At 47.5% G+C, this 19427-nt stretch overlaps 1 protein-coding gene across 3 annotated transcripts in view; it reads left to right on the top strand.

Moving 5' to 3' along the window:
* Positions 1-19427, top strand: part of LOC106587624 (nuclear factor of activated T-cells, cytoplasmic 3) — an 83826-nt gene that overhangs the window by 30870 nt on the left and 33529 nt on the right. For all 3 annotated transcript variants that reach the window (XM_045708155.2, XM_045708154.2, XM_045708156.2), the window contains exons 3-4: positions 775-937; positions 18978-19177. In XM_045708155.2, coding sequence (XP_045564111.2) covers positions 775-937; positions 18978-19177 — 363 coding nt within the window. The remainder of the gene's footprint in view (positions 1-774; positions 938-18977; positions 19178-19427) is intronic.

Raw genomic sequence — 19427 nt, 5'->3', positions numbered from 1 at the left:
CTATTACAAGTGTGATTATTCCAGTATGGTTAACCTAATGTTGGTGGGAATTCTATGATTCACTGTCTGACTGATGGGGTTGAACACATAGCCTACAGCCCCATTTAGACACTGTACTCTGTGTGTCACTCCGACCTAGTGTAGGCCTAGTGTGATCCTCTACTACAATGTTTCCAGAGGTCATGATTCAGCACAACCTGTTGTGCCCTCACTTCTTTATATTACCATACAAAATGTGTCATTGCATTGGTTCTTCTATGTACTTATTCTCTTTGATTAAGGGCAGTCAAACCTACATTCCAGTAGCATATTTATGTTAAAAGCACAACCTCTTTTCCCTGACCAAATACAATTGCGATAGTTGAGTGGTTCTCTATACTAAAATTCACTCATCTTACAAGTAAATGCTCTTAGTTCTCAGAATAGGACATGTGGGTGTGCTGGCCTGGCAGTAGTTTGTAAACAGCTACTGTGCTGTGCTGCCAAGGCAGGTTTGAATGAATCCAGCCAGCTTAACTAGCTCTAACCTGCCCCTGCTAGCTAATATGTTAGACCTATATCTCTGATTATAAAGCCTTTTTGTTATCCATAGGATGGTTATGTAGTCACAGCGGCTCACAGGTAATGTCTTCCCAAAAGACAAGAAATGCTAGGTGATATAGGCTATATCTATATGTTATCCATAGATCACCTAGGTAATGCCTAGGTGATCTGTATCTTGTTGTTATCCAAACCATCAGTACCCTTATTGTCTCTGTATCGGTCTGTCCCCAGGACCTCCTCCCTGCCCCCCCTGGACTGGCCCCTACCCCACCTGTTTGGCCAGTACGAGCTGAAGGTTGAGGTGCACCCCAAGGCCCACCACCGAGCGCACTACGAGACGGAGGGAAGCAGAGGGGCGATCAAAGCTGCATCAGGTGGTCATCCTGTTGTCAAGGTAAGACCATATAGCTTATTGTAGTCTTTCCCCTAGATTGTTTTCCAGACAGGGCTCAAAGGCCCCTGGCATCAACATTGTTAAAGCGGGTGGACCTTCCTCACTAATTCACTGGCCTAGTACATGGTCAGTGAATAACCCATAGAAATCAGAATAACCAAAACATTCAGTTATTACCAGCTGGTGTAACCAACCTTACCTAATAGCTGGCAAAACACAGGTCAAATGGCTTTTTAGGTTGTTGTTGAGTTTATTTATTTTTACAGGGACAGTGCACATTAATCAACGTTTCAGTAAAAGTGCCGGTTTCAGCCAGCCGGCTAATTTTCAACCGCAGTCCCTGGGAAGGTTTATTAAAAACAATTACAATATAGACAATCATTGAACAGTGAGCACACGCAGAGTAACATAGGACAAGCAAGACATAGCATACAGACAGAGCAACGTAGGACAAGCAAGATGTAGCATACAGACAGAGCAACATAGAACAAAAAGCAACAAGACAAAATCCATAAAAACAACAAAGTGTTTCCACACCTCACAAGCTACAGACAACAGACAACATGGAAAGCGGCAATACACAGCTAGGGATTATGTTCACAAATCTGATTGACCTTTAGCCATGTCTTCATGCATTTTGTGAAAGTGTGATATGTGGTGCAGTTATGTGTGTCTGATGGCAGTGTATTCCAGACATGGGACGCTCTCACAGAGAAAGCGGATTTACTAAAGGTGCTTTTCCTTAAGGGAACTATACAGTCACCTCTCATGGCAGACCTTGTGGATCTGCTTCCATATGTTTGGGTTTTCTGTTTAACAAAAATACTGAGTGGAGGGGGAGCTAGGCCATTTAGGATCTTGAATACAAGACATGCGTCGGTGTATTGCACAAGATTTTCCCAACTCAGGAGCTCATGCTTTCTGAGGATGTAACAGTGATGATGGCTATTGGGCTTCCTATCGAGCACTTTGAGAGCCTGTTTGTAGACAGACTCAATAGGTTTTAATGTTGTATAGCAAGCTTGGGCCCAACTAGTCAAGCATTATGTTAAGTGGGGGAGTATCATCGATTTGAAGTACAGTCTTGCTACCTCTGTGGTCAAACAATTTCGTATAAATCAAAAATTAGCTAGGTTGAATTTGGTTATTTGAATTACCTTTTTCACATGCTTTTTAAAAGAGAGGTTGGAATCAAGTATGATGCCAAGGTACTTAAAATCAGATACCACCTGGAGCTTCTCCCCTGACACATAGACATCTGGCTCAGTAGCATCTGTTGCCCTCTTTGTGAAGAACATGCAAACAGTTTTTTTTCACATTGAGATGCAAACACGAGTCACTGAGCCACTTTGTAACCTGGACCATTACAGTAGTGAGTTCTTGTGCAGCTTGTTGTTTGCTCTTTGCATGCACATATATCACTGTATCATCTGCATACATTTGAACTTCAGACCCAGTGCAGACAGAAGGCAGATCATGAATGTAAAGGCTGAACAGGAGGGGCCCCAGTATTGACCCTTGGGGCACGCCCACATCATAGCTAAGAGTGGGCGACAGCTCAATGCTCACTCTGACACACTGAGTTCTGCCTTCAAGGTATGATTTCATCCATCTCAAGGCATCGGGGGAAAAGTTGAACTTGGACAATTTTGTGATGATGGTCATAGTATACAGTAGGTCATGGCCAGTTTGTTGTGCCCGTCTGTTAGCATGATGCCTGACTGCCCTGCAGTGTGTTACATAAGGTATGGGGCTGTTGTTATCCAAACCATCAGTACCCTTATTGTCTCTGTATCAGTCTGTCCCCAGGACCGAAAGAAACGCACACCTATTTAGGCGAGGTGCTGGCTAGCGGAGTAGAACACTTGAAAAATTAAAGGAGAGCCGCACACTCTAGGAGCTCAGATGCAATAATGTAATAACCTAATATCCAACGTTTAGACAGACAAGCTGTCTTCGTCAGGGTATAATGACAAACACTGTGGGGTGACTAGTTTATATAGTGTCAAAGGACACACACAGGTGTCTGTAATCATGGCCGGGTGTGGCCTGATATCATTGGTTAATTCTTATATATTAAAATAGCATACAAAAGACATAAATGGATAGCATACGATCATAGATGCAATTTGGCAACATAAGCCTACAAACATTTACAACAGCAAAATCACAAGAATGGCTTCAGATTAAAGTCTATGTTTAGGCCGAAGGGAGCAAGGGTCTTTAAATTAAAGATCCAGGCAGCCTCTCGTTTTAACAATAAATTGTCGAGGTCACCCCCTCTCCTAGGGAGGGTGACATGTTCGATGCCAATATAACGTAAGGACGAAATCGAGTGGTTTGCTTCCAAAAAGTGGGCCGCAACTGGGTAAGTCGAGTTTTTGCACTCAATGGTGCTACGATGCTCCGAGATTCATACTTTTAATTTGCACTTTGTTTTACCCACATAATTTAAAGATAAATAACTGCCTTAGTGGAGCACGTGATAACACCTTTGATTGCATAAGGTAAACCTTTCTGAATCTAACCTATACCACCAGGGAAACTATCACCGTAGTCATGTAACCATGATGTCGGTGTAGCAACCTGGACGCAGGAAGTAGAACTAAAGAACCTCTCTGATGTAAACTACAAGAGGTAGTGCAGCTCAGTTCAGTTCTGGAGGAGACCTGCATCTATACTGACAGTGACAGTCTGGAGAAGGAAACCCGAGTGGTGCAGCGGTCTAAGACACTGCATCTCAATGCAAGAGGCGTCACTGCAGTTCCTGGTTCGAATCCAGGCTGCATCACATCTGGCCGTGATTGGGAGTCCCATAGGGCGGCGCACAATTGGCCCAGAATCGGCTGGGGTAGGCCGTCATTGTAAATAAGAATTTGTTCTTAACTGACTTCCTTAGTTAAATAAAGGTTACATTTACAAAAAAAATGTTTCATTCAGATTGATAGACCGCTCGTGCTTTGTAGAATCAGGACTGGTGCCAAGACTGGGATTGTCACAACATGCAGTACCTCAACTGTCAATTTATACAGCCGTCTAGGTTACGGCAGCCAATGCTAGTGAATTAAAATATTATGTGTAAATATTACCAAACAATAACTGCCCCACCCCTCCCTCTGTACAGGTAGAAAGGGTAAGCTGCTGCAGAAGGCACGCCAAGCAGGGCAGGGTACATCATCACAGTCACCGTGACCGTAGCCCATTAGTTTGTCTGTCATGTGATACCCCAGAGACTGCGGCAGAGTGAGCCTCAGCCTTACTACTGTACCAGACCTGGGTTCAAATAGTATTTGAAATATTTCTCTTACTTAACTTGAGCATGACTAGAGCAGTGAATCCAATAATAATATATGCCATTTAGCAGACGCTTTTATCCAAAGTGACTTACAGTCATGCATACATACCTTTAACATATGGGTGGTCCCGGGAATTGAACCCACTACCCTGGCATTACAAGTGCCATGCTCTACCAACTGAGCTACAAAGGACGAATTCCAAAGGTCCAAACCCTGTCCAACTACAACTCCACTCCAGGCAGGCTCAAGAAAAGGCCCCCGAGTATTTTTGAAAGGTTTTGAATACTATTTGATCTGAGGTCTGTTACAGTACCTATGTAGCGCCACATTCCTGACCCAGGGCTCCGTTCTGTTATCCAGCTGACAACCAGAGCAGAGCCAGGCAGCGGGTGAATATTTCATGCTCATGGGACAGGGATCCTTTGTGTGGTGACTGAAGCCGGGCGGACGGCATCATGGGCCATGACCAGTGGTGTGTAACCCAACAATCCCCTGCTTATAAGAGCCAGGGGGTGGGTTGTCATTCCAGTCCACTCCCTCAGGATCATCTTTTAGTTGGGGTTTTAATGGAACTATACACTGGTACCCACAGCAACCCCAATGTAATACTCTTCTAATTGAAGTGACCTTTAAGAATGTGGACCAGAGGAAGACCACAGTTTGGTGTCCAGAACCGCTCATTTCTTTAATCTTTCACTGGGGTTGTCATCATTGGTTATTTTGATACAAATGTTGTTGACCATTTGCTCCATACAGCATAGTTTCTTAAAAACTATGCCAACTCTCATCTCAGGGCGAGTTATACAGACTGGGTCCTGTTCCTCCATCAGTCAGAGCTAATGCTGAACCATTTCAACTGCAACCTCTCATTCTACCCCACCATGTGTGACGATGCATAATTTAGCTTTCAGAATGTTGAACCCATACGAGCATTGGCTGTGTTTGCCCTCATTCCTAGTCCAGAAGGGAGCTATTTGGCTATAAGATTATTTCATTCCTTTTTTTTTGTAGTGTTATATCGCTCCTCTCTGTGTGTGTGTGTGTGTGTGTGTGCGTGTGTGCGTGTGTGCGTGTGTGCGTGTGTGCGTGTGTGTGTGTGTGTGTGTGTGTGTGTGTGTGTGTGTGTGTGTGTGTGTGTGTGTGTGTGTGTTATGGGGCACCAGAGCAGTGTAACACTAGGAACATGTGATGATGGATGATATCATCTCTGATGAGGCAGGTCTAGTGGCATTGACCTTGTTTACTAAACAGAACTTCCTCATTGTTTCTCTGTTGACACTCTGTTTCCCCCTTTAACACTGTGGGACCAAGAGGCTGTCCTGTTATATTGACACTCTGTTTCATGTCCCCTTTAACACTGTGGGACCAAGAGGCTGTCCTGTCATATTTTTTTTCACAGAAACACTGTTGTTTTGATTAAAACCTAAGCACCTGCCTTACTGATACAGGCCCAAGACACAATGTGCTGCTAGAGTATTTACAAAAAGTCTCAGGTAAGAAGTGCTGATTTTGGACCAGGTCCCCACCGGTCCAGAAAATGAATTCTTTATGTAAAAGACAAAACTGATCCTATATCAGCAGTCGTACTCTGAGTGAATATGCAGTAGGCCCTGGTGAATAGGGGTGATTCATCAAGGGTCAGTCACTAGGCTAACAACAGACTGACTAACAGCCTTTTCCCTCCAGGTGTAGGTCTGTAACTAAGCCTATAGTCCCTAGCCGTAGGAGGACATTGGTCCCTCAGTGTCTCCAGTGTGTCACTGCATCCTTCTGCTCTTCCTGTGGAGTCGACTGACTCAGGTGTTGGGACTCGTGATGTCATCAACTGACGCCATGACTGCCATCTGGCCATGGTGTGGGCAGCTTCCTTTTGTGACTGTTGTGTTTGTTGTCTATATCAAGACACACACACACACTCTCTCACACGTACCCCCCCCCCCCCAGATCAAGGAGCTGCTATGTCAACAGAAAAACAAGAGCATGCCACTGGGAAGGGGTCCATGGTAGAGCCCGAGCCCTACCCATGCCCACGCCATTCAAGCCCTACCCTACCCATGCCCACAGCATTCAGGCTCTACCCTGCCCATGTCCACGACGTTCAGGCTCTACCCTGCCCATGTCCACGACGTTCAGGCTCTACCCTGCCCATGTCCACGACGTTCAGGCTCTACCCTGCCCATGTCCACGACGTTCAGGCTCTACCCTGCCCATGTCCACGACGTTCAGGCTCTACCCTACCCATGCCCACGGCGTTCAGGCTCTACCCTACCCATGCCCACGACATTCAGGCCCTACCCTACACATGCCACGCCATTCAGGCCCTACCCTACACATGCCACGCCATTCAGGCCCTACCCTACACATGCCACGCCATTCAGGCCCTACCCTAGCCATGTCCACGACGTTCAGGTCCTACCCTACCCATGTCCACGACGTTCAGGCCCTACCCTACCCATGCCCACAACATTCTAGCTCTACTCTACCCATGTCCACGACGTTCAGGCCCTACCCTACCCATGCCCACGACGTTCAGGCCCTATCCTGCTCATCTCTGTCTGTTCCCCTGCTCCATCCCTGCGCTGCGCTGCATTCGCTCTCTGCAACGGCCCAGCTTGGGCTGCTCATGAGACGTGGTAGAGCTGTTAGCTAGCAACTTTTCGTCACTCTAAACTCCTACCAAAACTTACGGAATATTATTATTTTCATTGAAATAATCTATCCTGTTGACTTGGACAATGTTCTGGTTTTATATTTTATAAGAAGTTCTGACACCATGTTATGATGGTAAGATATGATTGTACAGAGACAGGAGGGAGCCCGGCCCGTACCCTGGTTGATGAAAAAATAGGCCTTAACCTGAAGTATAATGTTGGGGCCCTTCAGACTCGGGTCGGGTATCAGAGCTACTGTAGGTAGCTGTAGCGCAGGGGAGGAGCAGTGGTGTAGTGGACGGTAAAAACAGTTTACTCACCTTTTGCGGAAAAATGCATTGAAAGTACAGGAAGCGTGACTTTTTTAACTGCGACCGGCGATCACAGTTAACCCATCCAATTTTTTTTACCACTACAGGAGCAGGACAGACGGCGGGCGTGCGGACATGGGCATGTAGGTGTGTGCGTACGTGCCTCCCCCTCAGCCAATCAGCCTACATTATTCATGCTACAGTATCTGCTTTATGCTAACTGTACCGGTCCTGTTCCTGAAGCACTTCCTGGCTTGTCTCCCTATCATCTCTCTATTTGTTTAGACTCTCTGTGACCGAGCCCTGTTAATATGGCAGAAGCCAGCCAGGCTTTGTCTGTTGTTTTCTCTTATCACAGTGGGCCACAGATGCAGTTATAATGGTAGAGGTTGTGTGCCTGAGGCGGGAAGCTGTTAAAATATCCTGGTCCTCCCACCACCTGAAAGGGAAGGGTGGACTTGTCTCTGTTTTCTGCTACTGTTACCATTCATGTTTTTACTGCCGTATGTTGACTTGTTGCTAACCAAAGGAAAAGAAAGGCAGCTTTAAAGCATGCCTCTATATAGGACGTGTACTTCACTGATAATGCTGCTCACCTAGTTTGAGCAACAGGCATTTGTTTGCTTGAGGGGCCTCATCTTAAATGAGTGGTTTTTATTTCATCCCCATATTGTTTAGTAGATTTGAAAGGTCGCTAGCTACAGGGTCTCCTTCCCATAACCCCAAAGGTCACCAGGTTATCAGGCAGGGCAGCGTCATTTACATGAGAGGAACATGCAAGACTAACTGATCTTATCCACACTGTGATCAAACGGCCACCCAACTGTTCCCTTGGGCTTACATGCACATACATATCCTACAATAGGTTAATGAGTAGTATAAGGGAAAGTCAAAAATGTAAAGTCTCCTCAGTCCGTGTCTCCCCCCCAAATAAACCATAGAGTGCAACAGAAAGAAAGCCACGGGTCTGCATGTCATAACAGTCATCTTCTAACTAAAACCTACAGTAGCCAGACAAACAAAAGCAAAACAATGTGACACTGTTTACTTGGCACTGTTTGGACAGAGGTGATTCATACCACTGTGTTCTGTGTGGAATGCTGCTTATTCCAGTGGATACCACGCTAGGCTATGCTACGCTAAGCTGTTCTAATGTAAACATAGCCTGGGTTACGCTAGGCTAAGCTAGGGCTTCTCCTCCGAGGCTAGCCAAACTGCTGGGCAGGCAGACCATAATTGTCAGGCACACCTGTTGCTAGGAGATGGGTAAGTCCAAAGCCTCTGGCTTAGCAATCCATGTGAGTATTTAACCAGCCTAATTGTGCGCTTGCTGCTTCGACACAAAGAAAAGGAGATCCACAGTGTTACACAGTAGGGCCATGGATACACACACACACACACACACACACACACACACACACACACACACACACACACACACACACACACACACACACACAGGTGTAGAACGTAGCGTGAAATGCATAGTTACAAGCCCTTAACTAACAATGCAGTTCATGAAGACTGCATTGTCAGTGTGCGGGGGTACATGTTAGTTGAGGTAACTTCTACATGTAGGTAGGGGTAAAGTGTCTATTCATAGATAATAAACAGCAAGTAGCAGCAGTGTAAAAACAATGGGGGTGGTGTCAATGCAAATAATCCGGGTGGCCATTTGATTAATTGTTCAGCAGTCTTGGCTTTGGGGTAGAAGCTGTTGCGGAGCCTTTTGGTCCTAGACTTGGTGCTCCGGTACCGCTTGCCGTGCGGTAGCAGAGAGAACGGTCTATAACTTGTGTGACTGGTGTCTCTGACCATTTTTTGGGTCTTCCTCTGACACGCCTAGTATATAGGTCCTGAATGGCAGGAAGCTTGGCCCCAGTGATGTACTGGGCCGTACGCACTACCCTCTAACGCCTTACGGTCGGATGCCGAGCAGTTGCCATGCCAGGCGGTGATGCAGCCGGTCAGGATGCTCTCGATGGTGCAGCTATAGAACTTTTTGAGGATCTGGGGACCCATGCCAAATCTTTTCAGTCTCCTGAGGGGCAAAAGGTGTTGTCGTGCCCTCTTCACGACTGTCTTGGTGTGTTTGGACCATGATAGTTAGTTGGTGATGTGGACACCAAGGAACTTGAAACTCTCGACCCGCTCCACTACTGTTTACACTTACTGTATTGTGTATTAGGTAAAAGGCTTCTGTAAACAAAAACACTCAATTTAAAATGTTTTATATTGCAGCCCTTGCATTTAGTCTTTAATGTTCAGTCTTTAATAACTCTAAATGTGTCCATGGTGTCTGAAAATGGGATTTGAAAGACAAGATGGGCTGAGGCTGTCCAAGAGCGCATTACGTTTCCCTCTCTGGTCACACAGAATGATTTTGATATATCACAAACCCCCTCTCTGACTACCGGCGACTGTGGTTCTATTTCTATACAGCATAACCAGCAGCTTTTGTCACATATAAAGCATGTGGCTTGCTGCGTTGTCACTTTTCTACACCAGTCCCCCTCTGCTCCGCTGTGTGTAGTCTTTATTCCTCTGTGTTGTCACTTTTCTACACCAGTCCCCCTCTGCTCCGCTGTGTGTAGTCTTTATTCCTCTGTGTTGTCACTTTTCTACACCAGTCCCCCTCTGCTCCACTGTGTGTAGTCTTTATTCCTCTGCGTTGTCACTTTGCTACACCAGTCCCCCTCTGCTCCGCTGTGTGTAGTCTTTATTCCTCTGTGTTGTCACTTTTCTACACCAGTCCCCCTCTGCTCCGCTGTGTGTAGTCTTTATTCCTCTGTGTTGTCACTTTTCTACACCAGTCCCCCTCTGCTCCGCTGTGTGTAGTCTTTATTCCTCTGTGTTGTCACTTTTCTACACCAGTCCCCCTCTGCTCCACTGTGTGTAGTCTTTATTCCTCTGCGTTGTCACTTTTCTACACCAGTCCCCCTCTGCTCCGCTGTGTGTAGTCTTTATTCCTCTGTGTTGTTGTGGCATGGCTTTGTTGACTCTTTCAATAGGCGTGGATGGGTAATAAAGAGGGAAACATGCAACGCCCTGCTCTGCAGTTTGCACTGTGTGAACCGACCGGAGCTGTTGTCCTGCCCCAGGCTCTATTTGATGTAAACATGATGTAGGCAGTGAGGCTCCACTCTCATTTGATGTAATCAGGGTTAGTGTGCAGTGAGACGACAGGGAGAGGGAACTTGGTAGGGGGAGAGAGAGGGGGAGATGTTTATTGTTCATTTTATATTGTTAATTTCACTTTTATTTATTATCTATTTCACTTGCTTTGGCAATGTAACATATGTTTCCCATGCCAATGAAGTGCTTTGAATTGAATTGAGAGAGCGGGTGAGAGAGCGGGTGAGAGAGCGGGTGAGAGAGCGGGTGAGCGAGAGAGCGAGAGAGCGAGAGAGCGAGAGAGCGAGAGAGAGAGAGAGAGAGAGAGAGAGAGAGAGAGAGAGAGAGAGAGAGAGAGAGAGAGAGAGAGAGAGAGAGAGAGAGAGAGAGAGAGAGAGAGAGAGAGAGAGAGAGGTGGTAAAGAGAAGGGGGAATTAGCCTTCAGCTTCAAGCAGAGGGAAGGGGAGAGACGGGGGGAGGAAGAGAGGGATAGAAAAGGGGAAAGAGTCACTGAGCTTTGTGCATACCTGCAGAACCATATACTGGCTGAGCATACAGTAGACGTTGCTCTGCTCTGCTCTGTGTGTGTGTGTGAATTGACCTTGTTTAAACAAACGGCCAAGCGGCCCCCTAGCTCTCTGGGCCCTGGTGTGCTGGGTACACAGCAGGCCTGTATGTGAACAGGGCTGTGTGTGTGTGTGTGTGCGTGGGTGGGCCCTAAGCCGTGTCAGAGCAGAGACACCACTGAACGTCATGGGCCAGAAGCCGCCCATGACCTTGACCACCGCTGTTCCCACTCCAACATCTCTCTCTCTCTTTCTCTCTCTCTCTCACACACACACACACTAAGAGCTGTAGTTTACACCAGTGTGAGAATGCACTCATATACACACACACTCATATACACATGCACAGAGCCTTGCCATGGCAACACCAGAGAAACACAGGGAAACAACTTGGCAGAGGCATGCGCCTAAAGAACGTGGTGTGTTAGAGGGAGAGGGTCGGCGCTGAAGGGGGTGTGGAGGAGGAGCGAGGGGAAAGGGGAGGGAGGGAGGGAGGGAGAGGGTCGGCGCTGAAGGGGGTGTGGAGGAGGAGCGAGGGGAAAGGAGAGGGAGGGAGGGAGAGGGTTGGAGCTGAAGGGGGTGTGGAGGAGAGGTGAGGAGAAGGGGGTGTGGAGGAGAGGTGAGGAGCGAGTGGAGGGAGGGAGAGGGTCGGAGCTGAAGGGGGTGTGGAGGAGAGGTGAGGAGCTGAAGGGGGTGTGGAGGAGAGGTGAGGAGCTGAAGGGGGTGTGCAGGAGAGGTGAGGAGCGAGGGGAGGGAGGGAGAGGGTCGGAGCCGAAGGGGGTGTGGAGGAGAGGTGAGGAGCTGAAGGAGGTGAGGAGCTGAAGGGGGTGTGGAGGAGAGGTGAGGAGCGAGGGAAAGGGGAGGGAGGTAGAGGGTCGGAGCTGAAGGGGATGTGGAGGAGAGGTGAGGAGCTGAAGGGGGTGTGGAGGAGAGGTGAGGAGCTGAAGGGGGTGTGGAGGAGAGGTGAGGAGCGAGGGAAAGGGGAGGGAGGGTGGATTTAGGCATGGTGTAACATGCCCCTCTCACTGTGAAGTTTGGCGGGCTACGCTTCTGTTGGTGATACGGTGCCTAGCCCAGCCCAGCCCAACCCAACCCCCAGCCCAACCCAACCCATCCATCAACACTTGTGTTTTGCCTTTTCAAAGGCTGTTTTAAATTTCTCCTTGTTGCATGTCACCCTCTTCTCTCCGGGCCCTGCTGGCCAGGCTGTTTTCTCTTCTAATACTGGATCAGTGGAACAGATGCCACTGAGAACCAAAATAAGCCTCTCTTTATTTAGACCTGAATCTGTAATGGTATCCAGCAGTTTTATATTTAGGTAACCTAGCAGGCAGCCTATGGTTGTATTCCAAATGGCATTCTAGTCCCTACATAGCGACCTGCTTTCAACCAGAGCCCTGGTCGAATGTAGTGCACTTACTGCACTATGTAGGGAATAGGGTGGCTTTTGGGACGCAGACCTATATCCAGCAGTGCGGTGTGTGTCAGACATGTGACTGGTATTAATGTCAGCAGGTTTAATATGACTACTGACTGACCTGATCCATCAGATCTTATTGACCAGCTGGTCCCACAGGATTTGAGGAGGTTAAGAAAGTGCAGAGACCACCCTCCTGTGGTATTTCACACCAACCATGGATTTGGTGGGGGATGTGAGGTGAGGAATGTGAAACAAGATGGCAGAGGGTGCGTGTTTGTGTCTCTGTGTGTGTGCATGTGCAAGTGCATGTGTGTGTCTGCGTGTGTCTACTCTGCCTGTGTCTGCATGTGTCTACTCTGCCTGTGTCTACGTGTGTGTGTGTGTGTCTGCATGTGTCTACTCTGCCTTTGTCTACGTGTGTGTGTGTGTGTGTGTGTGTGTGTGTGTGTGTGTGTGTGTGTGTGTGTGTGTGTGTGTGTGTGTGTGTGTGTGTGTGTGTGTGTGTGTGTGTGTGTGTGTGTGTGTGTGTGTGTGTGTGTCTGCATGTGTCTACTCTGCCTGTGTCTATGTGTGTGTGTGTCTGCATGTGTCTACTCTGCCTGTGTCTATGTGTGTGTGTGTCTGCATGTGTCTACTCTGCCTGTGTCTGCATGTGTCTTCTCTGCCTGTGTCTGCATGTGTCTACTCTGCCTGTGTCTGCATGTGTCTACTCTGCCTGTGTCTGCATGTGTCTACTCTGCCTTTGTCTACGTGTGTGTGTGTGTTTGCATCTGCTAACTCTGCCTGTGTCTACGTGTGTGTGTGTTTGCATGTGTCTACTCTGCCTGTGTCTACGTGTGTGTGTGTGTGTGTGTGTGTGTGTCTGCATGTGTCTACTCTGCCTGTGTCTACGAGTGTGTGTGTGTCTGCATGTGTCTACTCTGCCTGTGTCTATGTGTGTGTGTGTCTGTGTGTGTCTACTCTGCCTGTGTCTACGTGTGTGTGTGTGTGTGTCTGCATGTGTCTACTCTGCCTGTGTCTATGTGTGTGTGTGTGTGTGTGTGTGTGTGTGTGTGTGTGTGTGTGTGTGTGTCTGCATGTGTCTACTCTGCCTGTGTCTACGTGTGTGTGTGTGTGTGTGTGTGTGTGTGTGTGTGTGTGTGTGTGTGTGTGTGTGTGTGTGTGTGTGTGTGTGTGTGTGTGTGTGTGTGTGTGTGTGTGTCTGCATGTGTCTACTCTGCCTGTGTCTATGTGTGTGTGTGTCTGCATGTGTCTACTCTGCCTGTGTCTACGTGTGTGTGTGTGTGTGTGTGTGTCTGCATGTGTCTACTCTGCCTGTGTGTGTGTGTGTGTGTGTGTGTGTGTGTGTGTGTGTGTGTGTGTGTGTGTGTGTGTGTGTGTGTGTGTGTGTGTGTCTGCATGTGTCTACTCTGCCTGTGTCTATGTGTGTGTGTGTGTGTGTGTGTCTGCATGTGTCTATGTGTGTGTGTGTCTGCATGTGTCTACTCTGCCTGTGTCTATGTGTGTGTGTGTGTGTGGGTGTGTGGGTGTCTGCATGTGTCTATGTGTGTGTGTGTGTCTGCATGTGTCTACTCTGCCTGTGTCTACGTGTGTGTGTGTCTGTATTTTTTGCTTATTCGCCCTCGCATGTGTTATGTTTACATAACACTACGTATTACAGTATTTGGAAAGGTGTAGCCTAGCCTTGCTATGATGTTGGGACTGAAAAACAGAAATTGCATAGAAAATAGTTATTTTGGAAGTAGTTTTAAATGTCAGAGGTTGCTAAATTAGCCATCTCTGTCTTCTATTTCTGTTCTGTTTAACCGTGTGGTGTTGACCCACTGGGAGTGCTGAAGCAGGGCTTTTTCTACTCTACAGTCAGGCCCTAATCAGTTTTACCTGCCGTATTATTTCATTTGGAGCAGCCCACATCTGCTGAGTGTGTTTGATAACATGATGGCTCGCTACCAGACCTGGGCCTCGTGTTATAGACTCTAGAGACTGAGAGAGGCCTTGGTGTAGTAGGTCTTTACAGAAACTTCTACTCCAGACCTGGGCCTCGTGTTATAGACTCTAGAGACTGAGAGAGGCCTTGGTGTAGTAGATCTTTACAGAAACTTCTACTCCAGACCTGGGCCTCGTGTTATAGACTCTAGAGACTGAGAGAGGCCTTGGTGTAGTAGGTCTTTACAGAAACTTCTACTCCAGACCTGGGCCTCGTGTTATAGACTCTAGAGACTGAGAGAGGCCTTGGTGTAGTAGGTCTTTACAGAAACTTCTACTCCAGACCTGGGCCTCGTGTTATAGACTCTAGAGACTGAGAGAGGCCTTGGTGTAGTAGGTCTTTACAGAAACTTCTACTCCAGACCTGGGCCTCGTGTTATAGACTCTAGAGACTGAGAGAGGCCTTGGTGTAGTAGGTCTTTACAGAAACTTCTACTCCAGACCTGGGCCTCGTGTTATAGACTCTAGAGACTGAGAGAGGCCTTGGTGTAGTAGGTCTTTACAGAAACTTCTACTCCAGACCTGGGCCTCGTGTTATAGACTCTAGAGACTGAGAGAGGCCTTGGTGTAGTAGATCTTTACAGAAACTTCTACTCCAGGATGAACTGCACGTGTTCAAAGTATTTTATGTGATCAGAGTATTTGGTTTAGAGACGCGAAGAGCACCTCAGTACGAAACATGGTTTCACAAAACAATAACAATGCTTGATTTCTGACCACGTTTTGTGCTGTAGTGCTCTTCACGTCCCTTCCTCTGTCTCTCTCTTTCTCCCCCCCCCCGCACACTCATAGTTTCACACCCACACAGAAACATAAAGTCGCTATATGCTGTCTGGAACACACATGGTGTGCTGTGAGCTGTGAATAAACATTACAACGCCACACACTCACAGATTCACACGCACACACACACTCACAGATTTACACTCACACAGTCAATCAGTCAGTCAGTCAGTCAGTACTCACTTCCATAGTCCGCTTCCATAGTCCGCTTGCCATATCTATACTAGTAATAACAGACCGTAAAGCACCTCATAAAACCATGCCTAATGACTTTGAGCTTTTTGAAAGTAGAATTAAGGTTTTGTTTACGATCACAGGTAATTGTAATGATAATTATCACTAGTTAGCTATTAGATGTATTTCATGTTGATGGGGTTCTCTAGGGATTGAGGATGACCCCATAATAGGGGGATATTATACAGGAAGTAATGTTGATCGTATAAACAACTTTCGGCACATCTAAACATATTCAATTGCCAAAATGAAGACACGCTTTTTTGACATTTGGAGTTGCAGTCAGTCTGCACATCCATTGTCTCAGAGATTCGTTGCACTCTATTTCTTATGAGACTTTACCTTTCTGCTAGTCTCACCTGGTACCCTACAAAGACCTGTAGGGACAATATTAGTGACTCCCACTATAAAGAGTAGTCCTGTAGGGACAACATTAATACCACTATAACAGCTGTGTTTCTGTATTCAGGTCGGGTTAAATCAATGCTACTTCTCCTATTTGCAGATCTAAGAGACCATTATAGTGCACCTCTCTTCCTCTCTTTAAAAGCTCTGAAGGACTAATCCATTACTAGGCTGGACTGTTCACCAACCCTGTCCGCTCAGCTGGGTGCCCATGTGTTGTGGATGCCACAGGCCCTATCCCTGACTCTGGCCTTGTTTCGACGGGCGAAATGGCACCACCTCTGAGGCTGAGCGCCCGAAGTGTGTGTGTGTGTGTCACAGTGTGAGACAAGGATGTGACCTCGCACGCTTCGCCCCAGCCGTCCAAAAGCTTCTTAGCGTAGTCAGTGCAGGGTCAGGGAGGAGTCAGATTGTCTCCTAGATATCAGCCTGTAGACCGTAGGTTCAACAGGAGCAGGCTTAGAGGGCACACACACTTCCAAGACGTCCAGCTAGGAATGACTTTAGGGGGCTTTCCCTGTCCCTTTAAGTTCTATCCTAAGCCTGTGTCTGCCCCTCTGCCTGGTGCTCTTGACTTAACCACCAGGTACCATTGTTCTAATGCATGCAATATCAAAATGCTTTGGTTTTTGTTCATTAAAGCAGTGGCTGCATTTGATTAGTAAGCACCCAGTTCTTCAGCATGAACAATGCATTGTGGAACTGGAAATTCTAACTGAGACAAATTGTCCAGTACCACATCAACCTGAACTGGAAGTAGGCCTACTGCTCGGCTGTAATGTGTCTGCCGTGTGTTGAAAGGTTAAGAATCAAGAATGAAGTCCAAATGGAACAGAACAGGTCTAATCACCCATACTCTAAAGGTCTCCATGTGTTGCTGGTGCTTTCCTAGATGTGCCTGCCTGTATAAATAGGTGGAGCTGCAAAGCAGAGAGGAGAGTGACCTAACCTGGTTGAGTTGAGCCTGGCAGGGCTGCAGTGGGCAGCTGCTGGGCCTGCTTTTAAAAAAAAATGTCAGCTACCCTGAAGATGACTTAACCAACCAGCCAGACCAGACCAGCCGGGCCTTGTAACCTGTAACTAGGCCTATGAGGAGCCAGGTCATCATAAACCCTGCCCCCTTTCTCTTTCTCTTTCTCTCTCTCGCTCTCTCTCTCTCTCTCTCTCTCTCTCTCTCTCTCTCTCTCTCTCTCTCTCTCTCTCCTCTCCCTCTCCCTCTCCCTCTCCCTCTCCCTCTCTCCCTCTCTCTCTCTCTCTCTCTCTCTCTCTCTCTCTCTCTCTCTCTCTCTCTCTCTCTCTCTCACACACACACACAGAGGTTAAAGGTCAGGGAGAGGGGGTGGGTTAGGGTTCACTGCGTAAACAAAGCCCCTGACCAGCATCGTCTAGCAGACTGTGTGTCCCGGCTACCTCATCTATTCAGAACACTGAGGCTTTATGCTGATTAGAAGCCTGCTCCTGTCTTCAGTGTTATAGTAGTAGAGGTCTTTACCACCCTGTATGATACCCAGGGGACTTGTCTTCTCTCAAAGACCACTAAACATAACACATCGTTTCCACTGACTCTGTCTGACCCCAAAAGGCCCCCATACCTCTATTCTGACCCCACTGGGTCCCATCTATGTGTTTTAGTCAGAGAGAAAATAGTCTGAAAATTCAATAAAAACCAATGGAGTGGCTGATAGGATCTCTCCCCCCTAAGTGAGCACTCACCACCACAGTCAGGCTTTCAGTTGGAGCTGGAAAGGAAAAGGATGTCCAATAATTGGTTTCAGAGAAAGTAAATATTTTGAAACCTAGCGGCATGGGATTTTTGGTGGTTGGTGTTTTTCTCAGGTACACTTGTTTCCATCCAGACCATCATTTCCCTGTTTTGGCTGCTGTTGCTCTGTGGACCAACTGCATAATGACAACCCCCACCCTCAAACCCCCCTCCTTTCTTTTCTCTTTTTTCTCCTTCCACACCTAACCTTTTTCTCTCTTTCCCCAAACGGTAACACCGGTGTGTGTGTGTGACGCAGGGTGGGGAGCAGGGGTAACCCTCCAGCTGCAGTGGAGCCAGGGGTTGGATGTGGCTTGGCTGGGTCAGGGAGGTGGGTACAGGGGAGGTGGTGGGTGGAGGGGGTGCCATCCTGCCGTCACGGCCCCTGCCAAGCACAACATTCCTAACAGTAGTGGGATTGTGTTGCCGGTGTTTTCTCTGTCCCTGTGAGGAGAGGATGAAGGGGGGGGCCTCTCACCTGCATGGCAGGCTGGTGGCCATTTTGGCTCCTGAAAGAGCCAAGAAGGAGAGAGCAGCTGCATAGGCTGCCCAGGGCTCAGGCCAAGCTGGCACTGGCACCACAGCTGGATCAGGGTCATGGGCGTTGGTTGGCAATTTCACTGACAGGTTTATTCTAGAACCCAAAACCGCAGCTTCACCAATAAAATGTTCTTTAAAAGGTGCACGATAGACCACACAGAATGAGGTGAAGATCATATCCGTGGTGACTTGTTTTTCCAAGTTTGCACTCCATTCAGTAAAGTTGTAGCCATTTTGTTTCCGGTACTGTGGTGCACCAAAGCATGTCTTTCAAGATAGATTTTTTTTCACTCCATTTCCATGTTCTTTCTCCTTTCTCTCTCGTGTTTTGAAAACTTGTCTCCTCGTTTTTTTGGCTTGGTCTTTTTGGGTAGCTCCGACTTGTTGGGGGTTTGTCTTGGAAAATACTGGGCTAAGGTCTGAGATGGTGGTTCCTCTGGAGAAGGGATTTTGGAGGTAATTGTGCACATGTGGGTTGTGATCCCTGTTAAAACAGAGAGTAGACAAAGGGGGAAATGATAAGGGTCTTTGGTTAGAGGAGGAGAACGTGTATGTGCGTGTGCGTGTGTGTGTGTGTGTGTGTGCGTGTGTGCGTGTGTGTGTGTGTGTGTGTGCGTGCGTGTGCGTGTGGTGTGTGTGTGTGTGTGTGTGTGTGTGTGTGTGTGTGTGTGTGTGTGTGTGTGTGTGTGTGTGTGTGTTGACCTGGTTGGAGGCCAAGTAGAGAGATCCAGATGAATCTCCAGAGATCCTGCCAGAAATTCCTGACTGACTGGGGGTTTTCACTTGAATGTTTGAAGCTGACATTTAGGCTAGACTCCCTCCAGAAAAGAGAGAAGTGGGCATTTGGAAGTAAAGGAAATGTGCAGATTGTCCTGGAAGTGCGATGCTCATATGGACTCGATCTACATACTCATGGTTTTTTTTCTTCTTCTTTTTCTCCCCCTTTCCCTCCGTATCTCTGCCTTGTCTCAGCTGATGGGCTACAACGAGAAGCCTGTCAACCTACAGATGTTCATCGGCACGGCAGACGACCGCTACCTCAGACCTCACGCCTTCTACCAGGTGCATCGGATCACTGGGAAAACGGTGGCCACCGCCAGCCAGGAGATCATCATCTCCAGCACCAAAGTTCTCGAGATTCCTCTGCTTCCCGAAAACAATATGTCTGCCAGGTGGGTGTCATGGTCGCTCAAGGATTACATTACTCAGTTGAATTATGAGCGCTACCTCCTAGCACTGAGGAAGACCTTGAAAGTGTAAAAATAACCGTTTATGATCAAACAGGATCGTAATATCCACAGACAGACATATGTACATACATGCACACGGTAGGGATTTTATTTGTCTTAATTCAAACCAGCAGGAAGGTTAAGTACAGCAGGAAAATATGAGAATTTCCCACCGAGCAGAATATGCTTACAA

The sequence above is a fragment of the Salmo salar genome, chromosome 26 (genome assembly GCF_965601325.2).
Source record: "Salmo salar chromosome 26, fSalSal1, whole genome shotgun sequence".
NCBI classification, from domain to species: domain Eukaryota; kingdom Metazoa; phylum Chordata; class Actinopteri; order Salmoniformes; family Salmonidae; genus Salmo; species Salmo salar.
This window is presented reverse-complemented; position numbering and strand designations above follow the sequence as displayed.